Source organism: Balaenoptera borealis, assembly GCF_965194805.1.
Source record: "Balaenoptera borealis genome assembly, chromosome: 12".
Taxonomy (NCBI): domain Eukaryota; kingdom Metazoa; phylum Chordata; class Mammalia; order Artiodactyla; family Balaenopteridae; genus Balaenoptera; species Balaenoptera borealis.
Genome location: NC_138869.1, coordinates 4,298,547 through 4,322,480, shown reverse-complemented (window position 1 = coordinate 4,322,480; position 23,934 = coordinate 4,298,547). Strand labels below are relative to the sequence as shown.

The following is a 23,934-nucleotide window of genomic DNA, read 5'->3' as shown; positions in this document are numbered from 1 at the left end:
ACACCCACCTCACGACGCTGCCCGGTTTGCAGGTGGAGAGACTGAGGCAGGATGCCTGAGCCCCTCGGGTGGGGAGGGACCGGCGGACAGGACTAGAGGCCCCCCAGGCCCTGCCTAATGGGTCTGCGTTTGCTGGAAGGAGAGTGGTTCGAGCTCCCAGGCTGAGGAGTCTCATGCAGGCTGACGGTGGAGGGTCGTCAGAAGCCTCTGTGACTCTCAGACACTGAGGTCCCAGGAGGACTCTCCTGCCAGCCCCCCGAGCCCGGCCCCCTGCCCGACCCAGGGGCCTGTCCTGTGTGTGATGCCTGGTCCCCCAGCCCAGGGCCCATGCTGCCCCTCGCCTTGCCATACGCACTTGGACGGTGTTCATCAGCAGGCCGGCCGTCACCATGCCGAGGCCAGACAGCGCAACGGGCACCACAACCTGGCCCACGATGGTGAAGGTGGTCTCGGGGAGGCCCCCGTGGGGGCAGCGGGTGAGCTCACAGCGGAAGCCTCGCAGCTTCGAGCCCTGAAAGCGGAGCTCCAGGTCCAGCTGGGTGACCACCATGGCCAGGCCGGTGACGCATTCCCTGGATGTCCAAGCCTGGGCACCCCCAACACCGGCCTCCGCCCACACCAGGACGTGTCTCCTAAGGAGTCCACCCGGGCAGAGCTGCCAGGCGCCCTGTGCTGTGGACAGTGTCCACTGCCCCTCGGCCGAGGGCCAGAGCCAACGGTGACGAACAAAGGCCGGGTGACTCAGCCTCGCTCAGGGCTCGGCCACTCCTGCTGTCCACTCCCCGAAGATCAGGTTCTCCTCCGAGAGTGGCTGCCGTGTCCGGTGGGACCTCCCTCGGCTGGCCTCCCACGAGGAGGCTCCCTGTCCCCTGGAGCGACCTTGACAGCGTCCAGCTGTCCGGCCCACGCTGGCTCGGGCTGGACCAGAGAGCCGGAGCCACGTGAGGCCTGGCCTTGGTGAGGCCGCACGGGGCCTGGGGACATCTCAGCCTGAAGAACCTGCTCCTTGGGCCAGGTCTGAGCCCCTGAGGACTGTCACCCCTCAAGGTCGAGAGGCCTGCAGGCCCCCAAGAAAGAAGCTGTGCCCTGCGGCCACTTGACCTAGGTGTCGAGGGGCTCACGGCCACAGGAAGAGGCTGTGTTCACAGAAAGAATGCAGCCCTGCTGTCTCTCAAAGGACAGAGACTTGTAAGGTGCTTCTTAGGGGCCCAGGCTCGCGCCAACAGAGGTTAGACCAGCCTTGAGCTGCCATCCCGACCCCGACCCCGAGGAGAGGGGGTCTCTATGTGGAATAAATGAGTGTGTCCACTGTGCATGCCACAGGTGCCAGGGACAGTGTCCAGGCCTGAGGGCGGGCTGAGCAGGGTCAAGGCCAGAGCCAGCAGGAGCCCAAAGCCGAGGGCTGGATGCTCGCTCACACCTCTTGTGCACCTCGGCCGGTTCCCCTCCTTCGGACAGTCCACCCCACGCCCAAGCCCAGCCCTCAGCCTGGAGTCCAGCCCTCAGCACCCTAGATCCCACTGGGCTGGCCAAGCCCGATTCCCTCCTCGCCAACTCCAGCCAGAGCCTGACGGCCGTTTCCCTCGCACCCACGATGTTTCACTGCATCTTTCCTCGCCCCCTTCACTTTCTCATGAAGCCCCTCCCAGGAGCCAGACAGAAGGAGCCCCACTTCCCAGCGAGGGCTGGGCTCAGTCGGCCCCTTGTGTGTGAGTGCAGGAGACGCTGCCCCCGTCCAGTTCTGGGCCCCGATCCTGGGGTCCTGACAGCTTCCACCGCCCACCTCTGGAGATGCTGGCGCTCGGGACCCCGCCACCCCACCGAGGAGAAGCTCGGGTGTGTTCTGGCTGCGGCCCCGTGAGCAGCCAGCAGCAGCCGTCCTGTCACAGGAGGGGACGGTCCTGGACTGTGTGTCCCACCAGCTGCTCGCTGAGTGGCGTCCAAATGAAAGATCTGAGATCAAACTGACAGCGGGCTTCCCGCCAGCCACAGAGTCAGGCGCGGTTTGCCGCAGAGCAGGAGCAAAGGGGACCTTCTCAGATAATGCAGCAACTCCTAACCTCCCTGCGCACCTCAGACTCTCCCTGAGCTTTCAGGCCACAGCCGACCCCCCGTGCCCTTTCACGTGCACACACGTCACACTCCGTCCATCACCAGACTCTCAAGGCACCCGCGGGCCACGCACCAGGAAGCAAAGGTCCCGATTTTGCAAATGAAAAGCTGACGGCCCCGCGAGGGTTTGCCCATGACCACCCCCCAGTGAGCCTCACAGGCGGGGCCAGGACCTTGGCCCCCGACCCCAGTGCCCACTGCCCCCGCTGCTGCCCACCTCTGAGGTGAGGGTCCGTTTGTTCACACAGGAGTCTGAACCAGCAGGAGGCTGAGAGAAACAGCACATTTCTAAGGAGAGTGTGGCAGAAGTTGACGCGCCTAAGGCCGCTAGCTCGTTTAAGACAGACCCCTCTCAGCGGGCCCACTCTGGACGCTGGCTGCCCCAGTCCCCAGGCCCGCAGCTGGACCGGCCCCCCAACTAGCGATTTCTTTCTCCTGGCTTCAGCACCTCCTGTGATCTCTTTACAGTTTTAAATGCGGTCGAACGTCATAATACAACATAAAATCATACACAGTGGGTCCCTGAACTCTCATCAGGACAGAAGATGTGGAAATAGACAACCGCTTGCATGATTACATATGGAAAAGATCCCTAATTCAGCAGGTTATAAATCATTACAAAAATGTTTCTCATTTTTGTTTAAAAAATAATGAGAAATAAGTACACACACACACACACAAGCAGTGAACAATTCAGTAGGTTATATACCAAAATGCTAAAAGTGGGTACTTTTAGGTGGTGGGATCCTAAGTGACCTTTATTTCATAACTTTCTGTATATCTATTGTGATTATTTGCTTTTATAACCATCAAAAAATAAACTGTCACCAAAAACAAATAAAAGATGCCATCGTGTGCGGAAGATTACTTTCCCATGCAACATGAGAACAAAATATGTCAACACAGCTCACTGGCTCACAGTCGAGGAGATTGGAAATGTGACTTTCACAGGAGCTCAGTAGCATAGTGGAAAGTCTCCAAGGGCCTGAGCTGGATTCTGGGGCTGTGCTGGGCCTCGGGAGGAATCTGGGTCAGATGCCAGGTGGCTCTGGGTGACCTTGAAGAGTCCCTGCCCTCCCCGGGCCTGTGACCACCTCCCGCCGCCCCACCAGAAGGGTCTCAGCTCACGCTACTCAGAGCCACCAGGCGCTCCGGACACGGGAGCCCAGCCCCTGCGCACCCAGAGCTGCGGCGTCAGAACCCCCCCAACCCCTCAACTTGCGGGACAGTTAGGAGGGGCCGCGGAGGGCGGGTGCACGGCCGGTCCTCATGTCAGTCTCGGGGTCCTCGGTGGGAACAGCTTTTTTCCCAGGAGCACACCTTCCCAACGGCCTCCCGCCCTCTCGCGGGTCACCTTGAGCCTGGGCTGGTTCTGAGCGAAACGGTCACTCTTAAAGGCCTGAATCCCCCCACCCTGTTGAGGTCCCAGAGATCAAGGCAGTTATGTCCTCAGCAACAGGAAAGGTCGTCTTCATTTTTGCTTCCAACTCGGCCGGCAGAGGCACCTGCTGGTGACCACGTGGGACCGAGTGCCCCCGCCCCGGCCGACTAGCCCCCTCGCCACACAGGCCTCAGCCCAGAGCACCCTCCTCAGGGACGCCTTCCCGGCATCCCCCTCAAGGCTGCTCCAGCCGTCACCCAGCTCTGCCCCTTCGTTTCCCCGTAGCCCTTGCCGCGGCCTAACCCCGACTCACGCCCCTGTCGCTCCCTGCTCGGCCGTGACGGCCAAGAGCAGGCCCGGCACCCCGTCCACCGCGGCATCCGGCACAGCGCTGGCCCGTGGCCCACGCGTGTGCTGTGTGGACGAACAAACAAGCAGCATTATAGAAGCAGACAGAAAGAGACCCATCAGCCTTCCAAGAGTTGAGCCGTGTAGGGCCCACATTATTCCTATGATGTGCTGCCTGGACACCTGGTAAAGCCAGCAGGGCCTGGAGCAGCCCCACTGCCGCCGCCCCGACCCCCGAGGAGCCCACGGAACACAAACGAGTCAGTCACAGCCCCACGGGAACCGGTACGTGAACCTACAACGCCCGCCAGCACAGCCTCTGGCAGCTGGCGCTCCTGGGCGCAGCCCTGAGGGCCCCACGTGGGAGGCACGCCCTCCCCTGGGCCTGGTGCGCGGGGCTGATGAACTCTGCGCTCACCTGTCCAGGCGCAGGTCCCTCAAGAGGAGGCCGTCACTGCAGCTGGCGTCACGAACAGGACGGCCGCCCCTGACGGCGCACGCCCGGCAGCCTCACCAGCTGCTTTCTGCTGACTGACCAGCTCCCGACACGGTGAAGGCCGCCGGGGACGGAGCCCCGCTGGCCGGCTTGTGCGCGAGCTGCCCCGGGGTCACCACCTCCCCGAGGCCGGAACGACTGTGAACGGACCATATCAGGCACCCCTGCTGCCAGCCTGACTTACAAATTGGCTGACGAAAGGGGACCCCGTGGCACCCCCTTCCCCGGTTAAAATAGTTAATGCGGCCCAACGCAGCCCACCACGTTGAGACTGGCCCTTGGGGTTGAACCTGGTCTCGCGAGGCCTACTGAGGGAAGGGGGTACCCGCTGCTCTCCACTTGACCGCCCAGCTCTGTTCTTAAACCTGGCAGAGACAAACCGCCTCGCAGTGGTGACCGCAGCCGTAAAGCTGGGGCCCCGTACTGTGGGCCCCACACCCAACACCTATCTCGTCGGGACACTGACCGCACCCAGGCGGCAGCCGGTAAACACTGTGCCCTGCAGATCCGGCTAGCACGCCCCGCTCAGCGCCCACTTCAGCACTCTCGGCGTGCCGACCTTCGCTTCTCCCAGGCGGACCTGCCGCCGCAGGCTCTCTGCAGGTCGGGCCTTTGCTGCACCTTCCGTGGGGCTGGCGCTACACGATGGCCGCCCCTCCACAGACTCACGGGACACCTTCCCTGAGACACCCGAACACTCACAAAGGAGCCCCCCCCCCAAAGAGGATGGGCCGCCACGGCCCTCGCAGGGCGAGCCTCCCCTCGTTCAGAACCCTAAGACCCTCTGCTCACCGGGAGCAGCCCATCCTGACGTGCAAACACAGCCCAGCACCTGTGCGGGCTTTGTGGATTCTGGAGGTGACCGTCTTCACGTGCAAAGTTTACTCCGCCCATTTAGGCCGTACTTGCCAAGCAGCCTGCCTTGAACGGGCCCCTCCGACAAGAGGCTCCTTTAGAGCCGGCAGGCACCCCCATCAGGCCCCAGAGACGCCTCCGCTGAAGAGAACCCTCAAGAGCCTCCGGAGCCCCTGGACCACTGAGGGCTTTAAGCTGACGCCAGAAACTTCCCCCGGCCTGCGCCGCCCACCAGCTGAGCCACGCCGCAGGTACACACCCTGCTCTCCTGGGAAGGGGGCCCTCGCAGACCTGCTGGGACCCTCGCAGCCCGGCTGCCCGTGGGCCTTGGGAGGCACGGCGACCAAGGAGGGCAGCCTCAATTTGGGGCGGGGAGCCAACCCTGGGCCCCTGGCACCTCCCACCCACAGGGGGCGGCCTCCCTGTCCTGAGTCAGATGCCACAGACCAGAGGAGGTGACCCCCAAACCTGGGCTCCTGGGAGTCCCCAAGATCAACTGGGTGGGCCCAGTGGGGTCTGTGCACTTCGTGGGTGTCACGGTGGCGCTTGGCGGAGGTCACCACCCTCCCGTCCTGACCGGATGTTTCTGGTGCAGGACCCGAGCCACCCAGCGGTCAGCACAGGTGCCCGACCTCCAGGCAGCGCCTCAGCACCGGCCGCCCGGCTCTGCGCCTTTTAGATGCCTGGGCCACTGCCTAAGGGCCGTCTTGTTTAGGGAAGGAGCTCTGGGAACCCCGCCTCCCGGACACTCCAAACACACAGGGCGACAGATGTGTCTGCCTGCACTAAGGCCACAGGCCTGCTGGGACCCTCGTCCTTCCACTTCTCATGGGGACAGCCACCCCCCTGCCCCACCCCCCGAGGCCGGCGCTGAGCCGAGGGGCACAGCGGCCCTCCCGCAGCTCCTGCTCAGTTCCAAGGCAGCAAGAGGAGCCCTGGCGTCAGCACTGCCGCAGGTACTGGCGAACGCGGACTCGCCCTGGGGGGAGGCACACCCACACCGGCCCCTCAATCGCCTTTACTGGCCACCAAGGGGCCCCCGTAAGTTCTGCGTCCCGTCAAGGCCCACTCCCTGGAGGTCCCGGTCAGCACCGGGTCTAGGCTGGTATCAGGGCGTCCAGGGTCAGTGGGGTGCAAGGCCGTGCGCGGCTGTGGCATGGGGGGAGCGGGGGCCCCGAGCGGCCTCCACTCCGTGCCTGAGGGTAAGGAGCCCTTCATATCCGGGGGCAGCGGGCAGCAGGCTCGGGCGCCCACCCCAGCCGGCTCACCTGCGCCCAGCGCTGCCCCGAAGGCCCTCCCTGGCTGTGAGCGCTCAGCACGGCCAGTGCTGTGTGCTCGGCCGCCCCCCACCCCGGGGCAGGAGGTGATGCACAGGCTGACCTCACCCCTGTGTCACCCAGCCCAGCCTCAGCTTCTTCCCTCAGCTCTCACCCCCCGCCTCGGCCCTCTAGCCGCCCGCTTGCCCTCCCAGCCTCTCCAGGCCACCCCGCGCCTTTGCTAAGGTGTGACCCCTGCAGGACCTTCCCTCCCTCCCCTTACGCCCACCCGCACTCGGGGCCCGGGGCTTCTGGCCCCTCTGCAGACCAGCTCAGTGTCCACAGACGGCCAGCCTGAACTCTCGCTGCGCGCAATGCAGAGCGCAGACGCACGACAGAGTGGGGCTTCCTCCTTCCCGAGAGGCGCCCTCTGACCTGTGGCCTGTGTGGCCTGCAGGGGCCTGGGGGGCAGGGCAGCTGCATGAGGGGCAGCCGCTGTCGCTGAGGAGGACGCAGGCTCGGACCCTTGAAAGAGAGTGTGTTAATCTAACTACAGAAAAAAGTACACGCACAGCAAAAAACCCACCAAAACCAATGTCAAAAGATAAATGGAAAAATGGGAAACATATTTACAATCCGTATCACAATGGAAGGGCCAACTTCCTTAGGATGTAAAGAGCCCCGAAGTATCAATACAGAAACAAAAACCACTCCTCAGAAATACGGACAAAGGACATATCCAAAGATACTCAACCTCACTCACTCCTGATGAGAAATGCAAATCCCACCACAGTGAACACCGCTGGCGGTCCCAGTGACGGCCTCCAGGGATCCTGGCCTCTGAACCACGACCCCCAGGGTGAGCTGACCTCAGGGACTTGACGCGTCCGGTAGCCGGCAAAGACGCTGCTCCTGGGACCCATCTCGCTAGCAGACGGTCTCCTTCTCCGACCCCACACCTGGATGAAGCTGCCATGCTGGACATGCCCGAGGGGAAGGGATGAAGGCCTCAGCACGCGGACCCCTCGGCTGCAGCATCACGACACCTGAAGCCGAAACCCAGCTCTGCTGACTGCTGTCCCACAGCAGCCGTGGGGCACAGGGGCTGCTTAAGCTCCGAGCCCTGGGACAGCTCACTCCCTGGAGCAGAGGCCACAGCGCACAGTGTACGATCCACTGCCAGGTCGTGAAAGATCACAGAGGCTGAAGATACACCGTTAAGGGAGGTGGGAGCAGCCCCACGTCTATCATGGTTACGGACGCCTATGCCCTTTGACCCAGCAGCTCTACCTGCAGCAATCCGTCCCACTCCTTCACCCAGACGTGTAAAGAACGTGGCGCTGTCAGCAGTGCTGCTCTAAGTTGTTAAGGGCTGACTTGTGTGCCCCTCTCCCCAGTCCCCAGCATCTCAGAATGGGACTGCATTTGGAGACGGAAAGCTGGAAGTAGGGGGGTGGCCCAGATCCAATAGGTCCTTATAGTCAGAGGAGACGCGGACACAGACACACACAGGGACGACCACGTGAGGACACAGGGAGGAGGCGGCCATCTACACGCCAAGGAGAGAGGCCCCGCCGACGCCTGGATCTCAGACATCCAGCCTCCAGGACGGGAGAATAAATGTCTGTTGTTTAAAGCACCCCATCTGTGGTACTTTGTTACAGCAGCCCGAGCAAACTAACATAGTTGTGAAACTTAAACAAACATCAGAGGAAAAATGGTGAATAAACTCTGGTATGTCTGCCTAATGGGATACTGAACGACCATGAAAAAAAAGGAAGCTCTTGGGACTTCCCTGGTGGTCCAGTGGTAAAGAATCTGCCTTCCATTGCAGGGGACGCAGGTTCCGTCCCTGGTCAGGGAACTAAGAACCCACATGCCACGTAGCAACTAAGCCCGCGCGCCACAACTACTGAGCTTGTGCGCCTCAACTAGAGAGCCCACACCCTCTGGAGCCCGTGTGCCACAACTAGAGAAAACCCGCACACCACAACTAGAGAGAAGCCTGTGTGCTGCAACTAAGACCCAATGCAGCCAAAAATAAATACAATAAAAATAAATAAATAATAAATCTTTTTTAAAAAAAGGAAGCTCAACATATTTACAAAGAATAACCTCTGAGACACACTGTAAAGCGAAAAAAGCAAAACGCACAGCAGTTTGTATGTGCCGCCACGCGGGTAAAAGGCTGAGAGGAATGCACAGAGGCAGACGAGAGGTGCAGCTCCTGGCTGCCCTGGAGAAGCGAGAGCCTGGGGACAGGCAGGCAGCACGCCCTGTCCCCGTGCACATGCTGACCTTTCGGGCACCTGAATGCTTTACTTTTCCAGGAAAACAAATGGATTAAAAAAAAAAAAAAGTGCAGCCTCTGGGCTCAGGGAGTCTCATTCAACCGAGGAGGTAGAGGCCAACGCCCCGGGAAGTGATGTTGGGGGCGGCGTCCCAGGAAAGGCTCCTAGGGACCCGGGAGGGGGAAGAGGAGACTGGGGAGGGGAGGCCCAGGTGAGGCCGCGGAGCAGCAGGACCCACCCCTCGGACCACGACTTAGGCCCGCTCATCACGCTGTTCCAGCCCCTCTGCCTACATGTGGCTTCCATCTGGCCGGGGAGAGGCTGGGGAGCTAGTCCCCGGGGAAGTTTCCTTGCACTTGAGGAGGAACCAGAACACGGCCTGCTTTTCTCCCTCTGGACACGACGTGCCTCTAGGACAAAGCTGACCTGTGGAGGCCGACCAGCAGGATTTGGGAAGACGCCGGGTCCTCGGACACATTGTTGGCTGGTGGTGACACCACTTTCCAACACCGGAATCGCCCTATCCTGGAAACCTCGTTTTGGGAGATGACGTATTTTCTTCTTACTTAACCCACTGTAAGTCGGGTTTTCTGGTACCTGTGGCTGCAAGCATCCTGATACAGCCAGGTGAGCCCAGGATGTTTGGATGCATTTTAGGAGCTTGGGAGCTTTATCCCAGAGGCAGCAGGCAAGTGCACAGACATTTAAAACTTGGGGAGAGCTGCATCGTGGGGCTGCTTGGCCGGGCCCCGCCCCCAGGCATGGGAAGGAAACACTAGAACAGGTATCTCTAATTCTTATCTGAGTTGCAGCTTTTGTATAAGTTCTTAAACATCAGCACAGAACTACCTGTGATGGAGTATCGACGAGAATAAGAACGTCGGCCACGAACCCTCATGGGCGAGGCCCAAGTCCAAGGCCCCGGCACCGCGTGTCACAGCCCTCCCGGGAGCCCGACCTGGGCAGTTCTCCCTTAGCTCTGGTTTAAGAGGAGAAAACCAGGAACACAGGGCGGCCTGTGCCAGTGACAAAGGTCAGACGCAAACCCAGCTGGTTCTGCTCTGGACTCTGGGCTCCAAGCCACACGGTGTTCTGTTACCTGCCGCTCCAAGTGCAACTTATAAACCAGCGTGTGTGTGCAGGGGACTTATACATACTTGTGTGTAAATATACAGACATACATATATCAACCAATGTGTGTATAAATATGCACATGTATGTGACCTACACACGCGTGTCCGTATGTATCAGTGAGCACGTGTGCGTGTGCAGGGGATACATGCTCGGTGGTGTTATACCGAACACACAATGAAATAGGCTTTTTGAAAATCGCGGCACAGAGAACAGACTTCAGGGAGACAGAGTCAGCAGGGTGGCGAGGAGGGTGGCGAGGACTCTGGCGGTCTTCAGGTGGAAGAGGGAATTCTTGGGGGAGGTCTGCGGCATGTGAACTTCTGGGACACGGAAGCCAGGCCCCAAGGTGCTCTGGAGGCTACAGCGGTGTGACTCACCACCGGGTAAAGAAGGATATGGGGCCGCAGGGCACCAGGTCACTGGAGGAAGGAGAGGGCTGAGGGGTCTGGGGATCACAGAGACCAAACGGGGGCCTGGGGCTGAGTCACACCAGGGCAGGGACTCTGGCGTGACACATAGCCATGTTGGGGCCTGAGCAGGTCCGGGAGGAACCTGGGAGGGCAGCTGGCCGTCACCAGTGCTGTGACGCCATGAGGAACCGGACTGCAGGGGCTGGAAGGGTCACTGAGGACCCCAGGTGGCAGGGGAGGGGCAGGCAGGTAGCAGAGTGAAGTGGGTGCAGACCGAGGGACGGTGGGGACCGTGGACACCGAGAGGGCAGTGACCACTAACTGTGGCTGTGAGGGAATGTGGGTCCAATGTTGGAAGAGTTGCCAGATTTTCAAGGGAAAACAGGAACTTGAATTTTTATGTGACATCTCTTGATTTTTAAGTGTTGGTCTTAAAAATTTTAAAGCACGAGCCTTACAGCTAAGTGGCAGACTGCGACTCAAACCCCGACTGGTTCCAAATCAGTGAGGGGCAGGCCCAAGTTCCCCGGGCACGGAGCGCCTGCAGCAAGAGGTGCAGAGGCGGCCGCCCTCCCGGCTCACCATTCCAGACAGTCTGTGTTCTCAGCTCCTTGCCAACCAACAGCGACGACCTGGCCACTAATGGCTTCAAGTATTCTTAGGTACCACGCTCTTCCAGGGAGGACTTCTGCCGATCATGCTGATGGAGGAATGGGGCTTTTGATACTCAAAGAACAAGAAAGGGATGGTACACTGGTAGCTTTGTTGTCTGATGGGTAACTCCCAGTTCCTCACGCTATGGGGCTCTGTTAGAGTGTAAATCAAGGGGCTTACCTCCCCTCATAGGGTGACGACAAGAGAAGTCAAGCTGCCGAGCAGAGAAAGTCATCCCTCAGGAAGCACTAATTGGAACAGGAGTGGACACTTGACAGCAGGGTCAATTTTTGCAGACTGATGTGGATATTGACCAAGAAGTCTCTCTCTCTCTTCTTCTTCATCTTTTTTGTTTTTTTAAAGATTTTAAAAATATTTTTTAATTGAGATGATTATGTTGATATTTGTTTCTCATTCCACATCATCTTCAGCCAAGCTCTGAGCACTTCCAATCCTCTAATTGTTGGGAGCTTAGTCAGAAGCCTCTGGAACACTGGTGGTGGAAGAGTTTGCTGCAACACTTGCAGTAACTGCTGTGGCTGTCCACACACAGCAATTGCGTTTGTCAAATGGTCCACACCCTTCTCATATTCACCTTGAGCTAGTAACTCTTCACCAAGCTGTATTTCTTTGAGGAAGAATTTCTGAACGGCTTCAGCATCTTTAAGGTCAGGTAACTTGGAAAGTGCAGCTCTCTCCTTGAAAAGCTTCTGTTTCTTTCTTTGTTCTCGCAGCCTGTTCTTGAAGTTGGGGTCACTCTGCCTCTTGCGATCGAAGTAAATGCAGGACCCGATGAAAAGGGCCCTGCGCACGCTGGCGGCAACGGCGCTGCTCCGGCCCTCCATCTCCTCTCCAATGAGGAGTGGGGTCGGCGGCGGTGGGGCCCGCAATGAAGCCGCTGGCCTAGAACCCTCCGAGCGGACTGCGCCACTCTGCCCCGACACCCGCAGCGAGGGACGCGGAAAGCTTTTTTTTTTTAAGAGCACACTTACAAAGGATTGACTGCCAAGGGCCACCCTCCCCTCTAAGTACAGAATCTTGCCTGAAAATGAAACGGAGCTGACAAATAAAGAGCCAGTAACCTGATACCATTTAAGCACTTGGATCATGCCAGGTCTGAAATCCAGCCCCTCAGATATTTCAATTCTATGAGCTAATAACTGTCTCTTAAAGCTTAACCTGGGCTAAAGTTAGTCTCTGACATCAGTAACTAAAAGAATCTTGCCAAAATTACAGAAAAATGGTATTTGAGAAGAGAAGGTCTTGCCCCTTGTCCCCAGGCTGGACACAATGTGTACCTGCCTACTCCCCAGGCTGACATTAGACAGTACCCCACCCCCACCATCCCCATTTAGTCCCCTCTTACCTGGAAATAGTTCAAAAGGATGCCTGCCCCAGACAGTCCCAGGCCTGCAAACAGGAAGGGCACTGTCACCTGGAGGCCAATGGACAAGGTGGTCTCCCTGCTGAGCTCAGGCCCCAGGGGTTTAGGGGCCACCCTTTGGCTCTCAGGGACACTCAGCAGTCCATCTTCCGAGGCTTCAGGGAGTCTTCCTGTGCTGAGGCCGTGCAGCAGGCCCAGCTCCTCTGGCCTCCGCTGTCGGGTCTCCGTCCCGTCCATCTGAGTACAGCTGAGCCCCTGGCAGCCTTAATCTGGGAGACATAAAGCAACAGGGGCTGTAGGGCAGAGTTCCTGACCCCCATGGGGCTGACAGCCTGTAGGTTTTCACACCCTTCTGTCCAGCAGAGGCTGCATCATTCTGGCTAATCCACTGCCCTTCCCTTGGAGCCTGCTCCACATGGCCTCCTGCAACCCGGATTTACAACAGTCTTTAATTTAATATGCACATGTTTGGGGAAAAAGTACATACAGAAGTGAACGTTAAATATATATGAACTGCAGTCAGCAAAACTGGAGGTATTAGGACTTCTGAAAATTCTTTCCTCCATAAAAGCACAAGAGAACGGACAAAAACTGTCAGAATCTTCTTTTTCAGAACTATGGATATTAATCAAAGGCTTGCAGCAACACATCTCTTCAAGAAAAAATGCTGAATCTCAGCACAAACAGCCACAGAGTGATGCCCACGATGTTTGTCATGTTTTAACTTGCCTTAGTCCCATCCGCTGCTCTCCAGCTCTGCAGCAGCCTTAAAAACCAACTGCCTGGAAAGATCAGAATGGGCCAGAGCTTTTTCAAAGCCTCGTTCCCAAAGAACTGTCACTATTGGACATCAGGTAGCTCACTAGAAGATGCCAGCTGCAGACTCTCTGTATTTCACCTGACTGGTGGTTCACTTCGTATAAAAAGCCTTTTCCCTTTTTGGCTGCCTGAGGCAGTAGATAATAGTTGGGGTTAACAACACACTAGCCAAAAAGCCTAAAAGGAAAAGCTGGGGAATGAGGTGCCTACGTGGGTTTTGAAAAGGTCCCGTACAATCCCAGGACACTAGAAGGCCACTGGCATTGGGCTGTGCACATGCTCAGGAAATACCCGAGGAGACCCAAGCTCTCACCTCTGGCTGATCTAGAGGCTCAGTACAAGCAGGAAGTGAAGGCAAAGGTAGGGCTACCAACTACCCGAGTGAGGGTTGAAGGGATGCCCCGACATGCACACAGGGCCCCTTTGGCAAGGACTGAGAGACCCATCGGCACCAGGCATGGCATTCAAGGAAATCTCCACCAATCACAAAGCAGAGGCTTCAGTGCCACATACAATAGAGAAAACAGACTAAAGAATTAGTTCCGACAAGTCATGAAACAAACAACATCTACAATAAGCAGCAATAACAAGCAACCCTGAGAAGAAGAGGGGAGAATCTGATTTCCAGAGGTGCCACATTATTTTATTTTAAATGTCCAGACTAACTAGACAAAAGCTTTAAATCAGCTATTTAAAATATGTTCAAAGAACTTAAGGAACCATGTCTAAAGAAGGAAAGCATGACCCATCGTGTATAGGCATCCTCGGTAACAGCTCTTTCTCATCAGACATCATGGAGCCAGAAGAAATCAAGAAGCCATAACACGTTCAAAGTGCTTGAAGAGTTCTATGGGCAGCAAAACTATCCTTCAAAAATGAAGGTGAAATTGATTCCCTGATAAACGAAAAGAGAATTTGTCACTAGCACATCTGCCCTAGGGGAAATACCAAAGGGAGACTTTGAAGCTGAAATGAAAGGACCCAGACAGCTGTTTGTCCACATGAAGAAGTAAAGAGCATTAGCAAGGGTAACTAATAGGCATATTTTAAAAAACAGTGTAAGCGTTATTTTTTTGTTAGTAACGCTTTTCTTGTATCTGATTTAAAGACAACTGCATAATGCAGTAGTTATAAATCAGTGTTGATGGGCACACAGTGTAGAAGGATGCAACTTGTATGACAGTAAGGCCACAAAAGGGTGGGCACAGAGCTATATATGAACAAAATTTTTATATACTAGTAAATTAAGTTGCTATTAATTTGAGTTAGAAGGTTATAAGCTAAAGTGCTACTTGTAACCCTCAGAGCAACCACTAAAAAAATAACTATATATATATAATATATATATCTTATAAATATCTCATATATATAAATACAATGATAAAGGTTAGGGCACACTAGAAAATACATGAGATCTAGTACAAAAGAAGGCAGTAACGGAGGATAAAGGAACAGAAAGAACCATAAGACATAGAAAACAAAGCACTGCAACCCAGCAACAGCAAAATATATATTATTATCAAGTACACATGGAACATTCTCCAGAATGGACCACACATCGGGGAGAAAACAAGTCTCAAATTTAAAAGGACTGAAACCATGCAAAGTATGTTCTCCAGTCACAATGGAATGAAATTAGAAAAAATAACAGAAGAAAATTTGGGAAATTACAAATATGTGCAAATTAAAAAACATGCTCAAATAACTGATGGGTCAAAGAAGAACACACAAAAGAAATCAGAAAATTATTTGAGAGAAATAAAAATACAACATACCAAAACTTATGGAATGCTGGGAAGACAGTGTTTAGAGGGAAATTTATATCTTTAAGTACCAATGTTAAAAAAGAAGAGCTCAAATAAATGATCTTTCACCTTAAGAAAAATCATGAAAAAGAGCAGAATCACCACCACCCCTCTGAAAAAATACAGAGTGGGAAGTAATAAAGATTAGAGTGGTAATAAGTGGAACAAAGAATAGAAAAACAATAGGGAAAACCAACAAATACAAAGGCTGGGTCTTTGGAAAGACTGAAAAAATTGACAAACCTTTAGCTGACCAAGAAAAAAAGAGAAAAGACTGAAATACTTAAGTGGGAACATTACTTCCAAAATTATAAATTTTAAAATAATTATGAGGGAATACTATGAACAACTGTATGCCAACAAATTAGAAAACCTAGATGAAATGGACAAATTCCTAGTAACATACAAACTAACTCAAGAAAAAAAATTTTTTTTAAACTAAAAGACCTATAACAAGAGACTGAATTAGTAATAAAAATATTCTCATAAAGAAAAGTCCAAGGTAAGACGACTTCAGTAGTGAATATAAAGCATGCAGGTTGGAAAGGAAGAAGTAGAACTACCTCCATTTAGAAATGGCATGATCTTGTACATAGAAAATCCTAAGGAATACATACACACACACACACACACACACACACACACAACTATTACAGCTAATCAACAAATACAGCAAGGTTGTAGGATACAAAATTGATACAAAAAAGTTAAGTTTTATTTCTATACACTAGCAATGAACAATCCAAAAATTAAGAAAACAGTTGTGCCTGCAATAGTATCAAAAAGCATAAAATACTTAAGAACACATTTCACAAAAGAAGTTTAAAACTTTTACCTTGAAAACTGAAAAACACTGTTGAAAGAAAGTTTTACAAACCTAACAAATGGAAAGATATTCCATATTCATGTGTTGGAAGAGTGAACACTGTTAAGATGGCAGCACTTCAAATTGATCTACAGATTCAGTGCAATCCCTGTCCAAATTACAGTGGCCTACTTTGGAGAAAATGACATGATGATCCTGAAATTCATATGGAAATGCAAGGGACCCAGAATCCTAAACAAACTTGGAAGAAAGAACAAAGTTGGAGAACACGCACTTCAGGATTTCAAAACTTAACTATGAAGCTAGAGTAATCAAGACCATGTAGTACTGGGGTAAGACTAGAAATACAAATCAATGAAACAGAACTGGGAGTCCGTAGATAAACCCGTGCATCTACAGTCAATTGATTTTCAACAAGGTTGCCCACACTATTCAAGGTGGAAAGAACAGTCTTCTCAACAAATGGTGCTGAGACGACAGGACATCCACAGGCACAGGAACGAATTTGGTTCCTTACCTCAAATCACATACAAAACCTAACTCAGAATGGGTCAGAGACCTAACCTAAGAGCTAAAACTATAAAACACATAGAAGAAAACATAGGCAAAACACAGTGACCTTGGATTAGGCTTCAGTTTCTTAGATGTGACATCTAAAGTACAAGCAACCAAAGAAAAATTAGGTAAAACTGACTTCATCAAAATTTCAAAGTTTTATATTTCAGAGAACACTATCAAGAAAGTAAAAAGACAACCCACAAAATGAGAGAGGATATTTGCCAATCATATATCTGATTAGGATCTAGTTTCCAGAATATAAAAAGAACACTTACAACTCAACAATAAACCCAATTTTAACATTGGCAAGGGAGTTGAATGGACATTTCTCCAAAGAAGATACACAATGGCCAATAAGCAAGCACATTAAAAGATGCTCAACATTCGTTGTTTGGAAAATGCAAATCAAAACCACATTAAGATACCACTTAGCATAATGTTTTCAAGGTTCTTCCATGTTGTTGCACGAATCAGTACTGCACTCCTTTTTACAGCTGAGTAACATTCCATTGTGTGGCTGGACCACATATTCTTTATCCTCTCCTCAGGTGATGGACATCTGGGCTGTTTCCACTTTGGGCTGTTAGGAATAATGCTGCTCTGAACATTCTTATGCAAGTCTCTGTGGACATGGGTTTTCTGTTCTACTGAACTGTACATTTTAAAGGGTGAATTTTTGGTATGTGATTTATACTTCAATAAAAAGTATGAATCATTTGTGGAATAAGGTCAAGAAGCAGAACACTCCCAGCCTCTGCAGACTCTCTGAAATACCTACTCCCCGCCAGAGTAGTGCTAACTCCAGACACGATCACACCTCAGCTTGTTCTATTTCTCCTTCACTTTTACCAACTATGACTACAGAGCTAAACAATAGATGGTCCTCTCCCTTTACTCTTTTTTTTGGGGGGGGCGGGGGCTGTGCCACGCATGACTTGCGGGATCTTAGTTCCCCGACCAGGGATTGATTCCACGCCCTCGGCAGTGAAAGTGCAGAGTCCTAACCACTGGACTGCCAGGGAATTCCTGACAGTCACCTCCCTTATCCACGACTTCAGTTACCTGAGGTCAACCATGGTCCAAAAGTAATGGAAAATTCCAGAAATAAGTTCTAAATTGCGTGCTGTTCTAAGCAGTGTGACAAAAGCTCGCACTGTTCAGCTTTGTTCTGCTGGGGACGTGAATCATCCCTTTGTCTGGCATATTCACCCGTTGGTCACTCACTTAGCCTTGTAGGTTACCAGATCCACTGCTGTGGTATCGCAGCGCTTGTGTTCAAGTCACCCTTATTTTACTTAATAATGGCCCCAAGGCACAAGCGTAGTCATGCTGTGCCTAATTTATAAATTACACTTCATCACAGGTATGTATGTACAGGAAGAAGCAGAGTATATGCAGGGTTCAGCACAACCGTGGTTTCAGGCATCCACAGGGGGTCTTGGGACGTATCCCCCATGGGTAAGCAGGGGATCCCATAGTAGTGTTTTGCTCACTTTGCAATTTAGATCAATAAGATCACACTCCAGGGCTTCCCTGGTGGCGCAGTGGTTGAGAATCTGCCTGCCAATGCAGGGGACACGGGTTCGAGCCCTGGTCTGGGAAGATCCCACATGCCACGGAGCAACTAGGCCCGTGAGCCACAACTACTGAGCCTGCACGTCTGGAGCCTGTGCTCTGCAACAAGAGAGGCCGCGATAATGAGAGGCCCGTGCACCGCGATGAAGAGTGGCCCCCACTTGCCGCAACTACAGAAAGCCCTCGCACAGAAAACGAAGACCCAACACAGCCATAAAAAAAAAAAAAAAAAAAGATCACACTCCATTTACTCTTTTCATGTCTTGTTTCTTTCACTGGACATTACATTTCTGAGATGCAGCCACATTGCTGAATCTGTTTCATTTTATTGTTGTATAGAAAGCAACCGCGTGAATATACCACAATCCATTCACCTGTTCTACACTTGAGGGACCATCCAACTTACTTTCCTTTCCAAAATAAAAACTTGATTGCTTTTATTACACAAGTAATGTGTTCATGAGAAATAAGATTTACACAATACAAAAAGGTATAAGTCCTCAACAATGTTACTGCTCCAAGATCACTAATGCTAAGTCTAGTGTATATCCTTCCAATGCACACATACACATGTATATACACAGTGTATACATACACATATCCTTTGAATGTACACACAGTGTACACATACACATATCCTTCCAATGTACAGTGTACACATACACATATCCTTCCAATGTACACATTGTACACATATACATATACACCATGTACACACATATATATATACACCATGTACACATACATATATATACACAATGTACACATACGCATATCCTTCCAGTGTATACACATATATATACACAATGTACACATATACATATATATATACACAATGTACACATAAACACACGCTCTCACATTCACACTCACTCTCTTTCTCACACTGTATTTTTTTTTAAATCAATGTTCTAGATCCTGGATGTTTTTTAATATAAAATGTATACACCTTTCCACCCCTCTCTTCAGTAGATATGTCTTTATGTCTTCTCTTGTCATCCCCGATAGCTGACCCCAGACAGTTTCAGGCGAGGAATGAGGTGGGGGGCTTACTGCACCCAGCTGCTGGTAAACTTTTTTCCCAGAGGATTTATAGCTTCAGGAAGAGCAGAGGCAAGAACCCAGCAGGGGCACGTGGCTACTTGTCACGCAGCCCCTCCCCAGGGGCAGGGGCACACTGTGGACAGCAGAGGAAGTGCTGGGCAGAAAAGGGGTGCCCAGGGCACAATGAATGGAGGCACAGGGGAGCCCCTCGTCTCCAGCCTGCAGAACTGGGGCCGGGACAGGCTTTGCTTGGTTCAAAGAGGCAGCAAACCACTTAACAAGGCTGGGAGTTACTTATTCCCACCTGCCCTGCACTTCCTGCCAACCAGCCCAGGGATGCCCGCTGGCCCGCCCACCCGCAGGGGCTGCCCTCACTGGGGGCCCAAGCCCTGGTCCTTCATAAGGGCTGGAACCCACTTCCCCCCACACCGTGGCCTTCTGGCCCTCGACCCTCTAAGCCCAACCCCTTCCTTTAAATTCCTGCCACACTCTTGGCGATGCTGGTAATCTGAGCCAGGATGCCAGGTCAGGCCATGGGGCAGAGGCAGTAGCGGAGGGGGAGGAGGGGTCCAGACCTGCCCCACCGAGCACCGCCCGTGCTCCAAACCCGCCGGCGGGACCTCGGGTCCCCACTCTGCATTCTACGTGGAACCCACAGGAGGGAGGACGCTGAGCAGAACAGGGCTGTGGGCCCAGGGCCTCAGGGCCGTACCCCTCATCTCTCCAAAACTAACCACTCCACGCCCATGACACGTGGGGCGATGCTTTACCTCCTTAATCTTCACCAGACCCCAGGACGGCCTGACCATTACTGCCCCGCTGACCCCGACCAGGGCGGAGAGGGCCAGAGAGGCAGCCCCCTGCCCCAGGCCCACCTCAGCTGCTCAAGGACGCCCACCTGCAAGGTCTCCTCACCTCGGTTTCTCCCCTCAACCTCTGCAGGGTCGTCTGCTGGGAAAGGAACCTGCTCCAGGACTTGCCTCAAAAACAAGCTCCCTTGACCTCAAGTTACCCCCCAGCTCTCAGTCCACTTCTCCCCCACCCTTCAGGACACAACCACAGAGACCCGTCCCTCTGCACTCAGCAGCCATCAGCCCCTCCCTGCGTGCCAACCGAGCCAGGCCAGCGGTGAGCAGCCCGGCTCCAGCAGGACCCCCAAGCCCAGCACCCACTCCACCCAGCCCCACCCACCCCCGCCTCACCCCCCACATGCCTCACCCCCCCCATGCGCCTCACCCCCCCACACGCGCCTCACCCTCCACCCCCGCCTCACCCCCCGCGCGCGCCTCACCCCCCACGCGCGCCTCACCCTCCACCCCCGCCTCACCCCCACACGCGCGCCTCACCCTCCACCCCCGCCTCACCCCCCCACACGCGCCTCACCCCCCCACCCCGGCCTCACCCCCCCACGCGCGCCTCACCCCCCACGCACGCCTCACCCCCCCCGCGCGCCTCACCCCCCACGCGCGCCTCACCCCCCTCCCCCGCCTCACCCTCCCACCCCCGCCTCACCCCCCACCCCCGCCTCACCCCCACACGCGCGCCTCTCCCCACACGCGCCTCACCGCCACGCGCGCCTCACCCTCCACCCCCGCCTCACCCCCCACACGCCTCACCCCCACGCGCGCCTCACCCCCCCCACGCGCGCCTCACCCCCCACGCGCGCCTCACCCCCCCACACGCCTCACCTCCCCACACCCGCCTCACCCTCCACCCCCGCCTCACCCCCCCACGCGCGCCTCACCCCCACGCGCGCCTCACCCCCCCCCCACAGCTCCTCCCCTCCTATACGTGTGTCCTTGGAAAAGTTAAATTTCTGTGCCTCCTTAGGGTCGTGAAGACACAGGGGAGTAATGCATCTGCATCACAGGACACGGGGCCTGTCCCCACCCCCAGCACAAACCCTCAGAGGCTCTGCCGTTTTAAGTCAGCGGTTTTAACTACACCGCAGCAGAATCACCTGGAAGGGCCGTTAAAGGCAGGCAGTGCTGGACCCACCCGGGTGCTTTCCCATCACTGGTGGGGGTGGGGGTGGGGAGCGGGCCAGGCGGCGCCGACTCCGGGTGTTGCGGGCGCGGGCCCCAGAGCTACCGAGCGACAGGCCCCCACGCTCCGGGCCGAGGGGTGTCCCGTCCCGCTCTCCTGACCCCGGCCGCGCGGACCGCCCCCTGCTCCCCCAGTCCTGCCTCCTCTTCCGCGTACGTTCTGCTCCACCCCGCTCCGGGCCCTCGGAGCCCCGGGCCGCCCCCTCCGCGCACCTGGCCCCGGGCCCTCGGAGCTCCGGGCCGCCCCCTCCGCGCAACCCACCCCGGGCCCATGGGGCGCAGAGCCGCACTCACCGGATACCCCCGGGCGGCGGCGGGAAGCGACGCGGCTGGAGGAACAGCGAGGCCGCAAGGGCCACGGAGGAGGCTGGACGGCGGCCTTCTCCCAAAGCCCGCCCTAAAACCCGTAGTCCCCGCCCCGCCCCCGGGCTCGGAGTCCCCGCCCCCTAAAACCGGAATCCCCGCCCCCGGGCCCGGAGTTCCCGCCCCCAAACCCGGCGTCCGCGCTCCCCGGGCCCCTCCGCGCGACCCCGCGGACCGGGACTCTGGGCCGGGGCTCGGGGGCGGGACAGGCCCTGGGGCGGAGCTGGGGGGACAGGCGGGGGAAGGGCCGGTTGGGTCGCGCAGGTCGCCTCCCCGCTTCCCCGGGCTGCAGGGCGGGCTCCCCCGGATTCTTGCGACAAGACCCGCCCGGGGACGGTTGTCTGCCTTGGCGGCTGCAGGGCCGCGGGTAGGCCAGGAGGAGGGGCGTGAGGGCCCGTTTTCTCCCGTCGGTGTCGTCCCGGAAACGCTCGGGCGGCCCGGGGCAGTGAAATGGCCCCACGCCCCTCATGCCGGCTGCGGGCATGCGCTGCATCGTGCTTTTTTTTTTTTCCATCTAAATCCCGGGCTCCGCACACACCTTTTTTTTCTCCTGCAGTAATTTTAAAGCATCCAGCAGACATATTTCACCTGTAAATACTTGAGTCTTTATCTAATCGATGAGGCCTGTTTTCTGAAACATTTCCATAATACCAGCATCACACCTGACAAAGTTAATAATACCCAGCGGTTCAGCTTTCCCCGATGGACTCAAAACTGTCTTTTGACCGTTGGCCTGCTCTAGCCAAGGTGGGAGGAGGGATGAGATTTTGCAGGGGGTCTCAGGCAAAGCTCACCTGCGGGGTTTGCTGGGAGCCTGCTCAGGGTCACAGCCAGAATGTGGTCCCACGGAGGGAAGTCCCAGGCAGGGGAGGGACCATCAAGTGCAGATGGAGGCCAGATATTTAGCAAGACTCAGTAAATACTGCGCTATATTATTTCAACAAAAGACAACTTTGCGTGTGAAACACAGAGTTCTCCAGAGTCACAGACACACGTGCACTCTGTTTTTCAGGAGCATGTGGCCTTCTTGACCCATGTCTGGTTTTGGAACTCCCCAGGCACCTGGACTTCAGAGGGCCAGCCATCCTTTGGCCCCTCCTGCCCTCCCCATGGAACAGGGGTCATGTCACCTGTAGCCAGGAGTCCTGCTCTCAACTTTCTAGACCTGCTCCAGCTACCTGGGACCCAGGAATTCCCACTGGCTCCAAGCCCCTTCTGCTGATGTGCCCAGATCAGCAATCCAGAGAAGAAATGGGTCCAGGAACACGGGCTATCCCTTCCCACAGGGCCACTGGGAAGTCCAGTGGCCTCCCAAGTTGCTATGGAGGTACATTTGTCAAGGCCAGAAATTAGAATGACCCCCCTTTTACAACTTGTTTGTTTTATTTGCAATTCCTATGAATGCAAATATGGCTGTGGGCCCCCATTTGTACTCTTGCCCTGGGTTCTGTAAATTTTGTGGCTGTCTTGGTTCAGTATAATTATGGGCACAAGAAACATTTCATTTTATTCTTAACTTTACTACAAGAAAAATAAACCAGCCAAAGCATAATGATAAATGGCAACTTACAGTTGACCTCCGTAGTAGAGAAAGCACGAGAGAATGTAGCCCTCTTGCAAAGGGGCAGCCGCAGCCAAGCTCCAAAGGACGGCTGCCATGCCAGGATGCGGGGCCCGTTCTCTGGGGCCTCGGCAGGTGGCAGGCAGCGTGCACCAGTCCTGCAAGCTGGCTCGTGCCCAGTTTGCCCCTTCGCTTCCCCTCTCACTGGTGTTTACAGGTGTCCAGAGCCCTGGCCAGATTCCAAGCAGTGAGTAGCTTTTGCGAAGAGCTGCTCTGCCCAAACTGTAGTTTTTGGATGGAAATGTAAGATACGCAGACACAAAAGATGTTTGCAAATGATACAGTTCCATTCAGTGTTAGGGGATATTATGGGCTCAGCTGTGGCTTCAAAATTCACACGTTGAAGCCCTAACCTCCAGTGTGCCTGTATTTGGAAATAGGGCCTATAAGGAGGCAATAAAGATTAACTAAGGTCATGGAGGGGGGCCCGGCTAGGACTGGTGTCCTAACGAGTAGCCGCGGCCCTGTGATGACCCAGCGAGCGGGTGGCCGTCTACAAGCCGGGAAGAATAGCCTCGCCAGAAACCAACCCTGCAGGCACCTTGATCTGGGAACTTCCAGCCTCCAGAACCGTGAGAAAATAAACTTCTGTTATTTAAGCTGCTCCGTGCGAGGCGCTTTGTTATGGCACCCTAATCTGACTAAGGCAGGGGATTAATATTTCACAGCAAGCTGATTTTAGGAAAGCTGTGAACCTCAGTTTTCTCGTCTGTAACGTGGGGATAGTATGAGTGCTGCCTCACAGGTCGGAGGACGACAGGAAGGTCCTTGTGAAGCCCTCAGCACACGAACGGGGAGCCCAGGAGGGGTCTGCTGCTACTAAGTTTATTGTTACCATTAAAGTTCTGACGGGTGAGTCCAGGCACCCGAATGGCCCACTGGGGGATGTTTGGGGCACTAGGAAGGCCTGACCCTGCCTGCACCTTTCCTCCTGTCTGTTCCAGATTCCTGCTGTCA

The 23,934-nt window shown here is 54.7% G+C and overlaps 1 protein-coding gene and 1 pseudogene across 6 annotated transcripts in view; both read right to left on the bottom strand.

Annotated features, from left to right (window-relative positions):
- Positions 1-21,435, bottom strand: part of SLC41A3 (solute carrier family 41 member 3) — a gene marked incomplete at its 3' end in the record, with an annotated part of 66,393 nt that extends 44,958 nt beyond the window's left edge. For 3 of the 5 annotated variants that reach the window (XR_014232253.1, XM_082345275.1, XM_082345279.1), the window contains exons 1-2: positions 21,288-21,435; positions 12,304-12,590 (exon numbers count right to left, since the gene is read on the bottom strand). Coding sequence is in view for 4 of the 5 variants with exons in the window: in XM_082345275.1 (XP_082201401.1) it covers positions 12,304-12,558 (255 nt within the window). Of the gene's footprint in view, positions 1-355; positions 708-12,303; positions 12,591-20,946; positions 21,091-21,287 lie in introns of those variants that run through there. The other 2 variants (XM_082345276.1, XM_082345277.1) reach the window with 2 other exon arrangements.
- Positions 6,791-12,247, bottom strand: LOC309607110 (mitochondrial import receptor subunit TOM20 homolog pseudogene; annotated as a pseudogene). Its single transcript has one exon. The product of its transcript is annotated as a mitochondrial import receptor subunit TOM20 homolog pseudogene (transcript).
- Positions 21,436-23,934: the final 2,499 nt, after the last annotated feature.